This window comes from Monopterus albus, unplaced genomic scaffold (assembly GCF_001952655.1).
Source record: "Monopterus albus unplaced genomic scaffold, M_albus_1.0 scaffold20.1, whole genome shotgun sequence".
NCBI classification, from domain to species: domain Eukaryota; kingdom Metazoa; phylum Chordata; class Actinopteri; order Synbranchiformes; family Synbranchidae; genus Monopterus; species Monopterus albus.
The window spans coordinates 435,187-451,928 of record NW_018127900.1 but is presented as its reverse complement, the minus strand read 5'-3'; the positions used below and the strand labels follow the sequence as shown (position 1 = coordinate 451,928).

General features: G+C 40.1%; 2 protein-coding genes across 3 annotated transcripts in view; both read left to right on the top strand.

Annotated features, from left to right (window-relative positions):
- The window catches only part of cbwd (COBW domain containing), a 15,267-nt gene extending 2,693 nt beyond the window's left edge, over window positions 1–12,574 (top strand). For both annotated transcript variants that reach the window (XM_020593670.1, XM_020593671.1), the window contains exons 3-16: window positions 848–934; window positions 1,399–1,495; window positions 1,873–1,964; window positions 3,397–3,456; window positions 4,219–4,256; window positions 5,678–5,724; window positions 6,442–6,528; window positions 6,728–6,772; window positions 7,423–7,479; window positions 9,029–9,080; window positions 10,534–10,599; window positions 10,697–10,762; window positions 10,906–11,032; window positions 11,525–12,574. In XM_020593670.1, coding sequence (XP_020449326.1) covers window positions 848–934; window positions 1,399–1,495; window positions 1,873–1,964; window positions 3,397–3,456; window positions 4,219–4,256; window positions 5,678–5,724; window positions 6,442–6,528; window positions 6,728–6,772; window positions 7,423–7,479; window positions 9,029–9,080; window positions 10,534–10,599; window positions 10,697–10,762; window positions 10,906–11,032; window positions 11,525–11,598 — 995 coding nt within the window. In that variant the 3' untranslated portion in view covers window positions 11,599–12,574. The remainder of the gene's footprint in view (window positions 1–847; window positions 935–1,398; window positions 1,496–1,872; window positions 1,965–3,396; window positions 3,457–4,218; window positions 4,257–5,677; window positions 5,725–6,441; window positions 6,529–6,727; window positions 6,773–7,422; window positions 7,480–9,028; window positions 9,081–10,533; window positions 10,600–10,696; window positions 10,763–10,905; window positions 11,033–11,524) is intronic.
- A 1,524-nt stretch (window positions 12,575–14,098) lies between these two features.
- On the top strand, window positions 14,099–15,810 carry foxd5 (forkhead box D5). Its single transcript, XM_020593839.1, has one exon. It carries the CDS (start codon window positions 14,610–14,612, stop codon window positions 15,660–15,662), a length of 1,053 nt encoding a protein of 350 aa, XP_020449495.1. The 5' UTR covers window positions 14,099–14,609; the 3' UTR covers window positions 15,663–15,810.
- Window positions 15,811–16,742: the final 932 nt, after the last annotated feature.

Here is a 16,742-nt window from a genome sequence, read left to right as displayed (position 1 = left end):
GTTTCCTAACTGTGCATATGACAAATAAACACTTTGACTGTTTTTCCTAGAGTTGACATAAGAAGGAACTGAGACTATACTCAGGCAGGAAAGTAAAACTTAGAGATTTGCATCTTACAAAATGGAACAGTAACATGGTCAAATTTTCACAAACAATATTCAAAACATTACAAAGTATATAAGTTAGTTAACATTGGTGCAGCATGCAGGGGCGACACATACAACCTTGTGCTGTGCTCAGCTCAGCGCAGTGCAGATATGTTCTTGCACCAATCAACACCTAGAAATGAATGGGTTTGATAGTGGAGTGCAGCGCCCACCGCGTCCTATCTGAAAACGGTTTTACGCAGCAGGTAAAGTCAGTCCGACCTCACTGCTATCACTGTTAAGTTACAGTTTCTCCAAAAGAACAAGATTCACACAGACATACACTACCACATGGATATACGTTGTCTGTTTTTTGCATTTTATGGCAGTTTGATCAGCTCTGAAAGCAGCTGTAGGTAGAGGTAAAGTGGACAACACAACCAGTGGCTGGGAGCTCTGGTGGACCACAGTTTCACCGATTCTGATTGGATAACCTTTCACCTAGAACTGTCAAATCGAGTTTGATGAAAGCTGGTATCTATAATGTGTGTGTATGGAATTATAGTGTCTCAATTGGCACTCCACCCTTACTGCAAACTAAAAAAAGCAGCTCTGATTCTAGACCAGAGTATTGTTGTCTTCCATAACGTTTAAAGGTTGTTGTACACCATGAGTACTGGGGGAAATGGCAGCTACTGGTGCTGCCACCAGTGTGCTTAAATACTCCTTACAAATCAAATGTTTCCCTATTTCTTTGTAGGTGCTGGAAAAACCACACTCCTGAACTACATATTAACAGAGCAACACAATAAGCGGATTGCTGTCATACTTAATGAGTTTGGAGAAGGTAAAGTAATTATGTCTTTTGGTGAACTCCAACTTAAAATGCACAGCTGCAATGGCCAAAAGATTCTCTACTGTGCACTTACTACAAAGTTGTTGTGTTTCCAGAGAATTCCACAAGAGGGCAGCATAGTTAACACATGGGCATAAACCCAGAGCAGCTTTTAATTGTTTTTCATCATGTTACACAGTCTGTAAAATGTTGTGCACTATATTTGCATTTAACTCTCTTTTGTTATAATGTCAGTGTTTTACATGTATTGTTTTATGTTTAGGCAGCTTATTAGACTGACTTGACAAGTTCCTACTTTTTTTCATTAAATAGGTTTAAAGTCAGTTCCAGGTGCCTTGATAAACTCTTGTGTTTGCCAGATTTTTTGTGAAAGTCATGGCTAAAAGGGATGAACTCTTTGTAATTGGTACAAGCCACCCAGTTTCTTATTGTTTTCAGTCATCCTCTCCCTGCAGGCAGTGCCCTGGAGAAGTCCCTCGCAGTGAGCCAGGCCGGAGAGCTGTATGAGGAGTGGCTAGAACTGAGAAACGGCTGCCTCTGCTGCTCTGTGAAGTATGGAGATTAACTGTCATCCTGTTTTTCAGTAGGATAGAATGGATGGATGCTTTAATGTTTAACCTAACCTTCATTATTTTTGGTTTCAAATTAGGCAACAAAGTTTAAATTGCCAAGATAATGTATCACCTTTTCCATATGTATGTATGAAGTACTGCATTAATAAGTATATAGGTACAAAATATCAATACTTAATTTTATTAAAATAATATTTTTGTCTGGTATCCAGTTCACTGGGCTTACAACACAACATATTTTTGCTTTGTATATTTTGCACTATGTTACTATAGAAATAATGTAAGTTGTGTCTTCTGTGGATGTTATGGGTTTTGAATGACATTTTAAATTATTTGGTCTGTTTCCTAATTTTTCAGGGACAATGGTCTTAAAGCCATTGAGAACCTGATGGAGAAGAAAGGAAAGTTTGACTACATTCTCTTAGAAACTACAGGACTTGCTGATCCAGGTAAAACACACTTTGCTAACTCCTGATTGAGGTGTTTTAGTTGGCCACCCCATCAGCCCCTAATGGTTACACAAGGTCTGTAATAAAGGCTTTTGAGAAGTGGGATCCATACAGTATCTCATATAAAATCCCTGCAGCCAACAGTTTAACAAGGGAACAAATTAGTCTGCAGGCTTTCAGATTTGAGAGCTGAACATTAGTATGCTTAATTGAAAGATTGTGCAGACAGTAACTGCTCTTTGATACATTTTGTTTTAATAAATGTACCCAGGACTCCTTGGACAGTGCTCTACATGAGTTAGAAATAAAGTTACAGTTTTTGATTGAGCGTTTCCAGCACAACATTTAGGGATGACATATCGATCAAACAATGCCGCCCCAGCTCTTTCACTCCATATGCGCCTAAAGCCCATATGAGAACTGAAACATTTCTAGCTCTGAGGACCAGACTATGTTGCTGTGGCAAGGAGCCTGTTTCTTTCAGGGCAGCCAACAAAGATCTAGCTGTCTGTTCAGCTCTCAGGTTTAAATCAGGAAATCAATACTGGGCCATTACAGGGTGAGCGCTGTGACGAGTGGGGTGTGTGGTTAAGTGACAGGTGTCAGGAGGTAGCGGCATGGGCAGACACTTACCACTTGGCCACACAGACAGAACCAACATAGCACGCTTAGACGTGGGCTCTCCTCACCCCCCTGCCATGTCATTGGCTGAGACGGGCTTGTTATCGGCGAGAACAGGTCTGTCATTGGCTCTGGCAGTGCTGTCAATCATAAAGGCTCCCCAGAGGATTCTCCCCTTTAATTCAGGAAGAGGTTGGATGAGTTATGCGAAACATGCCACTCAAAAACGGTGTTTTCATTACACATCCATCAAATATTTACAATGCTTTCTTATTCTCGCTTGGCAGTTTGACAAAAGTGCATTATGTGAACAAGCTGTGGCTGGCATGGCAACATAGGGGCTTATAATAACCGTATCCACAGGAAAATAGAAACAAACCAAATGTACCAGCAGGAGATAAACAATTGAAAGCTTCTGATATTGATTTTATCTGCTTCACAGAGCTCTGCAAGAAAGCAAAATGCATGCCATAGATCCTACAACACTTATCAAACAAAATGCAAAAACAGTCTGTGGTTCAAATGTGAGGAGTTGCTGCATTTCTCATGTCTGATGGTCTGTATTCTTAGTGAAATTGGTAATTACCATGTAGCATGCCAAGAGCTGCTTTTTTAATTAACGTTTGTTATTCTTTTGCAGAACTCATGCAGATGTTAATACATTTTCAACCAAACAATTTGGCCTCCGTTATGTGGTTGAAATAACATTTGTGTGTCTTAACACTCATGTTTTATGTGTATGTGCTTCACATTATCATTATCACATTTAATTTCCTGTACATCTAATATACCAGTTCATGTCCTTGGGTAGGAGCCGTGGCCTCTATGTTCTGGGTTGATGCAGAGCTTGGCAGTGACATCTATTTGGATGGTAAGATGTGTGACTCTTTGTTCATCATGCAGTGACATTGGTTGGGACTGCCTCTATTTGGCTGGTGTACAGAACATTATTTTTCAGTCTGTCTGATGCAGTATAAAATGAACAGTGCAATTTAGTGTTGCCATTTTAACAGTGTACTGGTTAATAGAGGTGCAATCATTCAAATTCAGCCATTTATTTATTTATTTATAACTTTACCATAAGACTAATTAACTTTCCAACACAAATCAGGTTTTCTTTGCAAATAGCACCAATAGATCTAGTGTGGGGTAATTAAAGGCCAGAATTTTAACTCTGATGTGATCACTCAGACACCACTCAGCAATCCATTTTTTACTTAACCTAGGGGAATGTAGCTTCTCACAATACACATCTAGATTTAAAAATATGCTTCAAAGTGATATAATTAAATCATTTTAAATTTAAGCCTCTTATTCCAGTACAATTTTAAAAGGCATTTTCAGGCTTTCCAAAATGGTTCCAGTAGGGTGACATACTATATTTTCTTATTTATTTATCTGCTTTACGGGTATATTTGTGTTTGCCTTAATTGTGCCTCGCTCCTAATACTAAATTCTCAGCTGTTTGCTCTGTTGTGACAGGCTAGCAGACCAAAAGCGTACTTCAAATAGCCTGGGAAAGTGGTTTAGCTAAACGCACAAAACTAAACACCAAAAGGCAACTGCAGTTCGAAAAACAAGTTGTGCTGCTGCTTTGGATTCACATTCATTATCTTGTATATTTTAATTCTAGGCATTGTCACCGTCATCGATGCCAAGTATGGACTAAAGGTAGGCAATACCAATACTTTTAAGTGGCTTTTCAGTTTTGAAATACAGTATTATTATTAGTACTACTATTATTAGTAGTGCTGAAGCTATTTGAGTCAGTGCATACATTGATCGACAGACAATTGACAGTAATTTCTACAGTTGATCAATCTTTTAAATCATTTATCGAGCAAAATTGTGAAGCATTTGCTGGTTCCACTTCTCAAATGTAAACGTTTGCTGCTTTTCTTGGTCTACCTTTTGGTAAATTGAATATCTTTGGGTTTTGGGTTTGGGATTTCTAATCATTTTATTTTTTTTTTATAAATATTTTAAGTTCTTTGATTTACTAGTTAATCAAAAACACAATTGAAAAATAATTCACTATGTAAAATAATCAGCGGTTTTAGATGCCAAACTTAAAGGCATATTTGAGTTCTTCTTGACTTCCTGTTATTAACGGAGTTCCCCAAGGCTTGGTGCTCGGTTTGATTTTGTTTTCACATATTTATCATATGTACTTTTGAGCAACAACCAAATAAATTGTCCTGATTGTGACTTTAAAGCCCACATAAGCTGCTAAACTTGTGAGGTTGTTTGTAAACCCTCAGTGCATAGCAACACACCCTCACACATATCCTGGCCCCCATGTGGTATTCAAAAGGAACAAGACAAGTGACACCTTAATAATGAGTTCTAATTTGAAGGTTTTGTTCTCAGTGAAGTGGCACATTTCATAGATGCTGCTCTGTCCTCACAGTGGAGAGAGGCAAGATGAAGGAAAACATGACAGAAAGAGGGAGAGGATAACTCCTGGTGAAGGAGTAACTGATATCAGAGATGTGACCATTGTAATAGGGCTGTCTCATCCACTCACCTGCCTCTCCCCTCATTTGTCTCATGAGATATCCATTTGTCTGACGAGTTTCAGGTTGGCTTGAGCGCATGGCCTCACACCCTCTAAGAGGCCTTTGTCTCTCTGTACAAAGGTTGTCACATAAAAGCAGCAATCAGCCATTCTATTAAGTTTTATTTAATACATTTTTGTCATCCATTCCTGCAGAAATAAGGCAGTGGCAATTCAGGCAGTGACAGATTCATGTCAAACTGACACTCAGGGGTCAGGATCCAGATTAACACCTCCTGCCATGTCTGTTATTACATATTAAACTGTTTTGGAAAATGCTACGTCCCCAGTGCAAGCACAAGAGCCAGAGAAAATGAAAAGAGTTCTCCTGTGGTTTCATGTGTTGAAAAATTCACAAAGATGAAATACGAGCCTTTCTTTTACAATTTATCTGTCACATATTGTGTTGACTGTTGCAATTGTTCACTGATGTCTTCAGCTTTTTTAAGTTGGAAACTATTAGGGTCAGCACTTTTAAGTCCTTTTTGGCTTTCATTTTGTGGTTGCATGTGTCCACTGTCTCTGCTTTCCATAGCAACTAACAGAGGAAAAAGCAGATGGAGCCGTCAGTGAAGCAGTGAGGTATGTTTAGTGTTGTCTTTGACACTTTTTTTGGATTAAACAAAAAAGATATGACATGTAAATGGGTGAGCTTTAGAGATGCTGATGAGGTACTGTTACCTTTAGACAGAGCCAAGCTACTGTAGCTGTTCCTCCCTGTTTAAGGCCTTTGTACTGTGCTAAGATAACTGGCCTCTGGTGGTAGCTTTCTGTTTGCCATGCAGAAGTGAGTGGGTGCTTCACTGGAAAGAAAGCAAGTAATTGCATTTGCCAAAATGCAGAACTATTCCTTAAAAAAACCAAGCAAACCACTCAGTATCCACCACACCTGGTCTCATAACTGGCTGTTGACCGTACTCATGCCATTCACCCATCTGTCTCTCCGGGTGTCTTTCTGTTTGTCTCTTCCCATAGTTGTGTGGTGGTGTTGACCAAATACACTGTCTTTATTTGTGTTTTCACCTCTAAACTAAACAGTGTGCAGCTCCCATTTGAGTTTGGCATGTATCACTCAGACTGCCACCCATGAACACTTAAACATGTATGCACAGATGGGAGATGAGAGTTTGGAGTTTCTGTGTTGGATTGAATAAAGTGAGTGAGCAAACAATTTGGCAAAGCAGCTGCATCCCTATTTTAGCTGGTTTAATGTTTTTATACATTATCGAAATGTGGGAAAGTTTCTCAATTATTGGTGTTGTGAAAGTAAACACAGCCTTGTATTTCATGTCTTTTCAGACAGGTTGCTCTCGCTGATCTGACCATTATCAACAAGACAGACCTGGTGAATGAGGAGGAACTAAACCTGGTTAGAGATACTGCCAGGTCAGTATCCCATATTTTATGTTGCTCTATAGTATACTATCATCTGCCTTCTTCTTCTGCTACATTTCTATTTTTATCTATGTTTTAAGCTGCATAGATTATGAACAGTGTTACATTTGATTTAGCCTGATTATGTAGGGTCTATATAGTGGTACATGTGAGGTGTAATCTACTATTCCATTTTTTCTTCTCACTTCAGGTCTATAAATGGTCTTGTCAAGATTCTAGAAACCCAGAGATCAAGGTAGGTTCATACTTTTCCAATCAAGAACTGCCTCAGTTTGTGTGCTAAGGTTATGTAGCTTTTCTGTGGCTGGATTCCCTGGTTTGTTTAGTGTAACAGATGAACTCCACATGCAGCTGCTGCTCAGATCTTCATATCAAAGATGAAGCAGTCCAGGCGTGACATTGCTCAAGAGAAACCTCCAACACTCACACGTGTATATATACAAACACCAAACCGTCAGAGGTGTCCAGTTACCCACAAGCCTTTGCTCTTTGACCCCGGGTCTTCAAGCTGCTGAATATGTATCTATGTGCAGCTATGTGTGTGCACCCTCTGTGTTGCCACGTTGTGTGTTGTTGGACCTAGGTAGCATCTGGCTAAAACACAAGCTGTGTGTATCAAAGGTTTGAGTGGGTTTCATGTCTTCCCTCCTGCAGAGTTCAGACTAGGGTGAGCAGATGAAAGATGCTGTACAACGAGGGGTTAATCGGAAAAACATTCACACAGCTTTTTGCTTCAGCCAGTCCACTCAGTTGCACTTCATTTTAGTTTTTGCCATATTGTGGCAAAAGCTGAAATTTCTTGCTTAATTTATTTGCCCGTATTTCCCAGATGAACTTGAAATTAAACTGGAACAAACTAAAATAGTCGGTGATCTTCTTCCACAGAGTGAATCTCTCTGAAGTTCTGGATCTGCATTCCTTCGACAGTAAGGATGGAGCAAAGTGAGTGCACTTTTGTCCACCAGTTTTGCAGATATGCTGCCCTAATTTTGAATTTAAAGATTTATTTACATCTTTAAAATACAATTTCTAATATACCAAGTTTAGTAAAGACAGTAAATGCAGCATGGTAGTCAGTATCTTACTGACAAGAAACGGACTTTTAAAATATTGTCCAAACTTGATTTAAAGTAAAATGGTAAAGATATATGGCCTGATTTTCTTTTGTAGAGGTGGATGGACAGTTACCCTAAATTTTGACAGATTCATAAAAAATAAACTTCTCATTTATGTGACATACGATACATGGCAATATCAATGTGTCCATTGGCCGTACCAATGTACAGTTGCAAACTTGTTTTGTTCTGGTCAGACTAGGTACTAGTCTGTTTGAACCATGTACCCAGCAGTCTTTGATACTGTTGCTTGTTCCTCTCTAATTAACAAAGTCTTTAATGGGGCTCCCCCCATTACACCCCAGGATGATCATCTTATGGAATCCCCTGTAGAATGACATTATTATGAATAGAGTCAGTGTTCATCCCTTCATGTGAATGAAACAGGCCTCAGTGTTAAAACTCTCATACGTGCCCTCGGTCAGTGTCTTTGAGACCAGCTGCAGAGGATTAGAGCTGTGTGTGTCCACTGGCTCCCGAGGAGACCCACTTGTCCCAACAGATAGCTCCTTTCCCCCTGCCTTTGAGGGTCCAGGCCCCTCCTCCCCTTGATCCCATGCTGGCTGTTTGAAGCAGCCCCCCGCTGCTCCGCCTGTGTGGTACTAACAGCACACAGGGCTCAAGCTGCTGGACACAACATTTAGCCTCCTTGTGAGGTCAGAGAGAAGGGGGTGGCAAGGAGGTCTTATGGGGGAAAACAAGGACTATAGTTTGTTCAGGAGCGGTGGTGGGTGTTTTGTAGGATTTAATTGCCATTTCTAAAGTTTTCACAAGTCCCTTCAGAGTTGTGTTACTATGTACTGATTCAGTATGCATTGTATTATACTGTGAAGCAAAACACAAAAGAAAGAACCTGTATAGTCCATTCTTCTTCTAAGAAAGGAGAAAGAAAAGACAAAGGATGTGGATAAAGCAAGAAAAAGTATGTTTGTAACTTCCCAGGTTGGGAGCCACTGCCATAAAGACCCAAAAGCAGTCTACAACCATAAAAATAACTTGATGAGACTTGCAATTACAGATTTTTTAATATGGCAAAGCAAGAATACCCCCAGTAGAGAGCACAGCACAAAGCGATGCCATCGTTATTCCAACCGTTTTATACACACAGACCATGCATGCGGTTCCAGAAAAGTAAAATCTCAAAATATAGCTCAGTTCATCATGACACAAAGAGCAAAAACTAACAAGACAAACTGTCCAGCTTTTGATTTGAAGGTTTTATTTAAATATTTTCAAATGAACTTTGGTTTGCTACATTTAGTGAATGTAATAATGAAAATGCATTGTTATATTTTGCACCTTACTAAGTGAAAATTAGTTTTATTTTTGTAGTGAAAAAAATGACATGGTGTTTAATAACTTGTCTCATCTGAAAGTCTAGCAGAGAAGCTCCAGCTGTTGAAACCTACAACACCTCATCTTGACAAGGTATTGTGTGTGTGTGTGTTCTCTGAACTGCTTCACATGTATTCGTTCCCTGTTCCTACTCTTTATGCACCCCTCTAAGTGCTCCTTGTTTTGTTTGCTAATTTATTTTAACACATCATTTCCTTCGGGATAAAGGGAGATGCATTCCCCCAAGGCTAAAGTTGTACCTTGCATTCCCCCAGGCTGTAACACCGTAGTGAAAACTCCCTCCCTGGTTTGGTTTTTGTCTTGAGATCAACTTGAGGCTTTTGATGTTTTCTTATTACATTACAAATAGACCCAGTCTCATACATACTCAGCATCATAGATACTGGATTACTCTAGACTTCAGCAGACTGGGCACATTGTGTTGGCTAGACTGACCAGAGTCTTGACTGTGTGTTATGGCTTTGGTCTGGATCGAATCCAGATGTCCATAAAATGTTGTATACAGACCGTGTTTCACCATTTAACTATCAACTGAATGTCGGATGAATGGGGAGACCTCTATAATATGCCATTTTCTAAGAGTGAATAGTGTATCCCCAATATCCAAACATCATTCTTTGTCAGTGAATGAATTTTTAAAACTATGTACTGTAATACAGGACTAGTCTCAGGTCATTTCTCTTGATGTTTTTAATCAAGCTTTAGACCAAATGACTCCTGACACCTCATCTTGTTTCAGTTGCGCCTTATACTCATAAACTTTTATCACAGGATGAGGAGAGATGAGGGTTGTTTGTGTGGGTAAATAATGGCATTGTTGTCTGTTTTTCTCCTGGATCCCTTTCCCGCATAAAGCTCAACCATTCCTCAGAGCAGCCCCCCACCCTTCCCCAAGTCGCTCTATTCATGTAAATGAGAATGCAGTTTTTCTGTTGTTATGCCAAATGACAAGGGAGTGTGTAACCTTAACACTTCGACACCCCCTAAATATCTGGGACCCTTTTAATGCTGTAAGGAAGTACAGAGAGGAAGGTGTGTAGGGGGTCGTTGCTGGGTTTCAGGTGCTGTGTGGAGTTGAGGTTTTTGACACAGTCACTGACAAGGTCATCAGCCGGGGCGTAAAAAAACATTTCTTTTGTTTAATGTTCCTAATGGCTGTGCTAGTTTCAGCAAACTGCAAAAACATGGTAAAATGTATTTTAAATGTATAGTGTAAAACAAAAAATCTCAGGCACTTGTACAATATAACTAAGTACATGACCTGAAAATGCACAGTTAAGTACAATATAGGTACATCTGTTTATATAATATATATTATTAAAAATTAAAATACCAAACAGTATATAAAATAAAAATTGAAAACATTTGCTGACTTGTGTGGTATTGCTACTAAAAGCTGTTTATACTAATATTACTACTGCTTTAATGATTTTTATTTATTTTGTTCCTCTCACACACACAAAATCTGACATTTCTGGTATAAATGTAAAATACTTCTGTGTGGTGTTCTATGTTTCACCCTCAGAGTATTTTAACGACGTTTGAAGTGGCAGGAGATCTCTCTGAGGCTGCCTTGAATGTCTTCATCCAGGTACAGACACTCAGCATCATGTAGATCCCTGTTTCCATTTCTAATGGCTTTTACACAAATCCCTATGAAATGTGAACACCGGTTTCTCCTGTTTCAGGATCTCCTATGGGAAAAGATGTTCAGAAACAAAGAAGGACAACCCATGACTGTCATCCGGTTAAAGGTACAGCAGAGCATAACAGTCACCCCAGCAGTAGCTGTGATCAATAACAGCTGCTTCATTATCTGTATTAATCAGTTCCTAACCCTTTATTCAGTGTTGCTTAATGTGTCGCTTGTGACTTATGTGTTTTTGTGCATTTTCAGGGCATAGTATCACTTGCAGGTAAAGCCCACCAAGTAATGGTGCAGGGGGTTCATGAGCTGTACGAGCTGAATGAGACTCCACAGCTTTGGCTAGAGAACCCACGAATCAACAGGCTGGTCTTTATAGGTGAAGACGCACACATTTGTGTCACATACTCAGCTTTAAACAATTCATTCACACTACTGTGAAGGCCCCCAATCAGTTGCATTAAAAGTTTCTATTAGGTCTATGTGCTAATGTTCGCTTAATGGAGGTGTCCATTAACATTTATTGACAGCTTTAAAGTAATATTAGTAATAGTAGAAGAAGTAGTTTTCTGAGTCTGTCAAATTATTTTAAGTAACATTAAGTTCTTGGCTGTAATACTGCATCATCATTTAGGTAAAGATTTATTTTAGGGTGTCCACTTGTTCCTAAAAATATCCGAGTATATTATTTTTCATTAGATTATTTGGAAAATGAAAACAGTGTTCAGTTGAGTCTTAGACATTTCACAGCAGGTCTGATAAAAATGTGAAAGTATTTACACATACAGTACCATATCTGTGTCATTTGTGTGTGCGTGTACAGTAGCCGTGCTGTATGAATACTGACACTTGTCTCCATTCTGTTTCACAGGGAGGAACCTGGACAAGGATGTTCTGCAGGAGCAGTTCATTCCTGCAGTCATGCAGGGTGTAACGAGCCATTAGCTAGAAGCTTTTCTTTCCCCTTCACATCAAAAACTGTTGATTGTGGAGCCAAAGTCATGCTTGGCCGGACACAATCCTGGGCCTGTGTCTCACATGGGCATTCCTTATCTAGGTGTGGATGAGGTATGTCTGAGCATGGTTAAGATTACTGTAGCGCTCAATGCAGTTGTTTTAAATTATGATAATCCATCATGAACTACTGTAAAAGCTACAGTATATCAAAGAGTATTTATGTTGATGTAGCACTGGAGCTCAGTTTGATGTGATGTGCTTCTCACCCTGGAAACAAACCAGACATGACCTCTATTAAACACTCTCAGAAAAAAAAAATTCTGCACACACAAAGATGCCACAAAGGTCCAAAAATATAATCAATACTTTGGATATTTACAAAGATAGCTTGGTAAAAACAGGTGTGAGAAGTCATGAAGTGACATACTGTATCAAATGTGGTACAAGAGTGTACTTTGTAAACGAAGCTGCCTTGCCTGTGTTTGAGTTATTCAAAATAAAGTTGGTTTCCTGAATGTTAATTTGCAACTTCTTTGAAATACCTATACAAAGTAATGTTATTGTTGTAGCTGACAACAGCAGACTATTAACAGAGACAATGCGCCTTTGTGTTAGAGGTTCACTATGATAGTCAACAGTGTGAAAAGGGCCTCGAAAAGCATGTTTTAGTTTTTAATATTATGAAATGCATGTAGTTTTTTTTTTGTTTTGCATCCAGTGAACAGACTGAAGTTTTCTTTTTTAAAAAGACATTACCATTGGCTCTAATTATTGTTCACAGATATTCTGCAAACCTGTATTAAATCTGCTCAGTCTAAAGTGGATTGTTTAATGATGATTGACTTGATGTACCAGATTTATCTTTGCAATTACAGTGAAACAGATGTTCAGTTGTGTTAGGTATTTTTAGTCAGATAGAAATTGGATAGATACTTTATGTATTAGAAATGTTTAGTGGAGATAGGATGTCTAGTTAGACTGTTAAATGCTTAGTCATGCTTATGAGTTTCTACAGGGTACATCTGGTCAAGGATAACTAGAGAGAAGAGTTGATGACTGTCAGCAGACAGGATGTTTAATATTATTATTATGACGTGTATAACTGTAGCCTTAGCCAGAATATGTTCTTATGTTTAAGTCACGACATGTTACTAGAAGTCTGTGAGAATGTTTTTAGCTACACACCACTTAATCAACAGACACACACACACATTGATTTGCTTCATGTTTTGACTACTGCTATGACCAGCTGCAAAGCTGGTAACAGAGACGTCTCGGTTGACGTTTCTGTGTAGTATGGGGCTAGCCCAACCGAGGGGATATAATGTATAGGCCTGGTGGGGTCAGGGTCTTTCATCTTACATCTGCCTGCGAGCAGTTTGGAGGTGCAAGATACCTGAGCGTGTAATGTTAATTTTACCTGTGATCCTTTGAATAAATCAGCACTGTTTTGAAGTTACTTGGACTGTCTCGTCTCTCAGAGTTAGCAATGGTAACAAGAACCAAAGACCAACAGTTGTTACTGGTTGCATTGAAAAAAAACGGTGTTTTACTTGTTTCTAAATGGAAGTGTTGTCTAATAGTTTTCTTTAAAATGATTTACCCACCTCTCATCTACTGGATTTTCCAGTTATGTCACCTCATTGGCCCAGTTTCACTTAGGATCACGCGTATAACTACATTTAGATTTATTTTCAGCTGCATGTGATGGTGTTGTCTGCACCTGCAGCCTTAGTTAAGTGTGTGTTTGCCATTCAAATTTCTACTATTGGTTATTTAATACTTATTTGTACAGTCATGTGAGAACCATCTCTCACACAACAGAGCACAGTAGGGCCCAGTAAGGCGAGGAAAGGGGTGGAGTTTTCCCAACGTGGTTACTTACAATGGAGATGATTTAGGAGCTTGGTTTTAGCACATATCCGCTGTTTGACCAGTTTGCTTTGAGGATGGCTCTGCGTATTCAACCCGATCGTAAAGCCGAGCAGAGCTCTGCAGCCCCGAGCGCACCATGCGGCTGAGACGTTTCCTACTCGATTCTGATGCTGATGGCCTCCTTAAGGCGACTATTGCCTCTTTCTCTGCTGGCTGCGGGAAGCCCCATCACGGCCATATTCATGGTCACACCACCCGCGGCATCCAAAGGTGAAACGAACCCACAGGAGTCTCAAGGGGGAAGCACTTGGTTTCTTATCGCAGGTTAGGCGTGGTGTTAAAATTTCCCAGAACATCCCACCCCTGACTGTGTTGCTGTACGGCCGGTAATATCAACTAATGAAAACACCAAGATTTAGAGTTGACTTTATGTGAATTTGTCTCGGTAGCTCTGCACAGGACAGTCACAGGACAATGTCTTCATAAGTTAAAATGCTCACAATGTACAGTACATACCAACTGTAGTGGTTGTTTAAAACAACAGTAAATTTGGTATTATGTGGAGCCCACAATTATCACACATTGACTAAATACAAAGAGGTGTAATGTCAGATGTCACATTTCTGGTATTTGAATCCGTAAGATGTTCTTTCTGCTTTCTTTCTTATTTTGGAAATGTGATTTTATTTGGGGAATGGTTTGCTCTCATTTTAGCCGTTTGGCAATTGAAATAAATAACTAAAAGTTTGCCATATTAGCTTAAACAACGGCCATTTATTAACTGGTCTTTCTATGCATGAGTTGGCCCTGCACACTTCAGAATTGCCAAAGCCCCCCCTCCCCACCTGTGTGGCTTGCTTCCTCTGGCTCCCCGCAGTGAGGGGCTACTCTGATAGGTTCAGAGGGTTAATGGAACTGGCCTGCAGGGCAGCAGCTTCCCAACATATAAAGCCTCACCTCTCACAACCACAGCAAACAGCCGGTACGCATGGTTTAAGAAGAACCCGAAGGTATGCGCTTTTACGCATGAACAGGGGCCTTTTGGTTTTTACGCACGACAAGCCATTGATGCTTATTTGCTACAGTCGAGTGTTCACGTGCTTTTGAATATTCTGCGTGTGACCATGACTCTCTCCAGCAGTTTTGAAGCGTCACAACAGGCTGCTTTACCTCTACGGGAGGATGAGAATGCCACAGTGAGCGAGGATAAGCCTACCCACGGGTGTTTATATCGAAATGAGTGCTCTACGGACCCATGCTTCTCGGCAGAATCTGGTGCTGAATTGGACTCTTCAGAGCCAGACTCTTCGGGGGAAGGCGAGAACAGTTTCTGCGCAGATGCACCGCCGTCCAGGAAAGCTCAGAGCAGCTCGGTAAAGCCTCCTTACTCCTACATTGCCCTCATCACCATGGCCATCCTGCAGAGCCCACTGAAGAAGCTGACTTTGAGTGGCATTTGTGATTTTATCAGCAATAAGTTTCCCTACTACAGAGACAAGTTCCCCGCTTGGCAGAACTCCATCAGGCACAACCTTTCCCTGAACGACTGTTTCATTAAGATCCCGAGGGAGCCTGGAAACCCTGGCAAGGGTAACTACTGGTCTTTGGACCCTGCATCGGAGGACATGTTCGACAACGGCAGTTTCCTTCGGCGAAGGAAGCGATTCAAGAGAAACCAGCCTGAGTTCGGCAAAGACGGACTTGTGTTTTATTCCAGCTTAAACTACTACCGGCCGTATGGGCAACCATATTGCGTACAGGGCCAGGTAAGCCCCCCTCTTGCTGCTCCTGTCCGGTACATGTCCCTGCAGGAGGGTATTTCTTCCTGTCATCTATCACAAACCCTGAACAGTCATATGAAGAGCAGTGGGCCTAAAGACTTAAGAGCGCAGCCGTGCACAACAAAACCCGATGATCCAAGGCCTGGCCCGCAGGAAAAGTGCTCCTTCAGCATCGATAGCATCATGAGTAAATCCTCTCCCATCGGTCCACAAAACCCAACTCAACAGCAGAGCCCTCACAACGTTCTTGGATACGGACATCTCATGTCTGCCCCCCCTGCCTGTTTGGTTCCGACACTTCTGCAGGCTCCCAGGACTGTGTTTTGCTCTCCTGCCATGCTGAACACTGCTCCTTTAATAAACGAGCATCTCAGACTGTCCTACCCTCGCTGCTGAAGCCTTTGGTGTTTAGAAACTTTAGCAGCGTCTGTATGTTTGATGCTATGTGAAGACACATTAGTGGAGCTCATTTCTTAAAGGGATATTTTAATTGCATGATATTTATGTAAGTCGACATTCAAAGTAAAAAAAAAAAAAAAGTCGTGTAAATAAGATAAATGGTAATATATTTGTGAAACTTGCTGCAGTGGAAACCCTTGTTGGTGAGGGAGTTTTTGCTATTAATTAACGTGTCAAAATAAATGTGTAAAAAGTTGTCCTTACTGTTATTTTTTTATTTGGTTACCCATAACTGCAATGTGCGGTTTGTACAAAATACTTTGGGTCAGGGTGCAGTGGAGTTATAAAAGAAGGAAGAGAACAGCAGTCTGCTAAATGATAAAGTAACACGTCAAATGAATCCTTAAAGCAAAAACGTATTGTTAAGAGTTTGTACGCCTAATTAATCAGTTTCAGTTAGTGCAGATGTGTCATATTGCAGCCCCCCCATTAATATTTCACTATTATGAATATCTCCATTCAGATTATAACATGTTTTTAATTAATGTGCTTCATTTCCTTCATGCACTGACATTGTTTATATTTAGAGAGTGACAAAGAAAATAGACCGAACTCTCAGTTAAAACACCTTTTTGGAGTCGTTTGGCTGTTACGAAGCCGTAGCTGTAATAACTGAGATGAAGCATACAAACTCATTTTCCAAATAAAATAATGAAACTTGTTCACCTAAAGATGAGACGGTGTCGTCGTTACCTTTACTCGCCGAAAATCTTGATGTGTAAGAGAAGCACAGAATATGTACCTGTCGCGTCTTGATTCCTTTTCTCACAATAAATAGTATAAAGTGACATGCTGGAAGTTCGTTTACAACACAAAATCATACATATTCAGTTATTATTTATATTAAATTTAATTTGTTGTAGAATGAAACATCAGTCATTTTAAATGTATACGATAAGTTCTTTCTTCCTGCCTCAAGGGCGCACTGTTGACCAAATATTGGAGCGGACTGATGCTGAATTGTTATGATGGGGCACCCCGTGCTACAGGATTGCACGGCCATAACTGATTCATAGA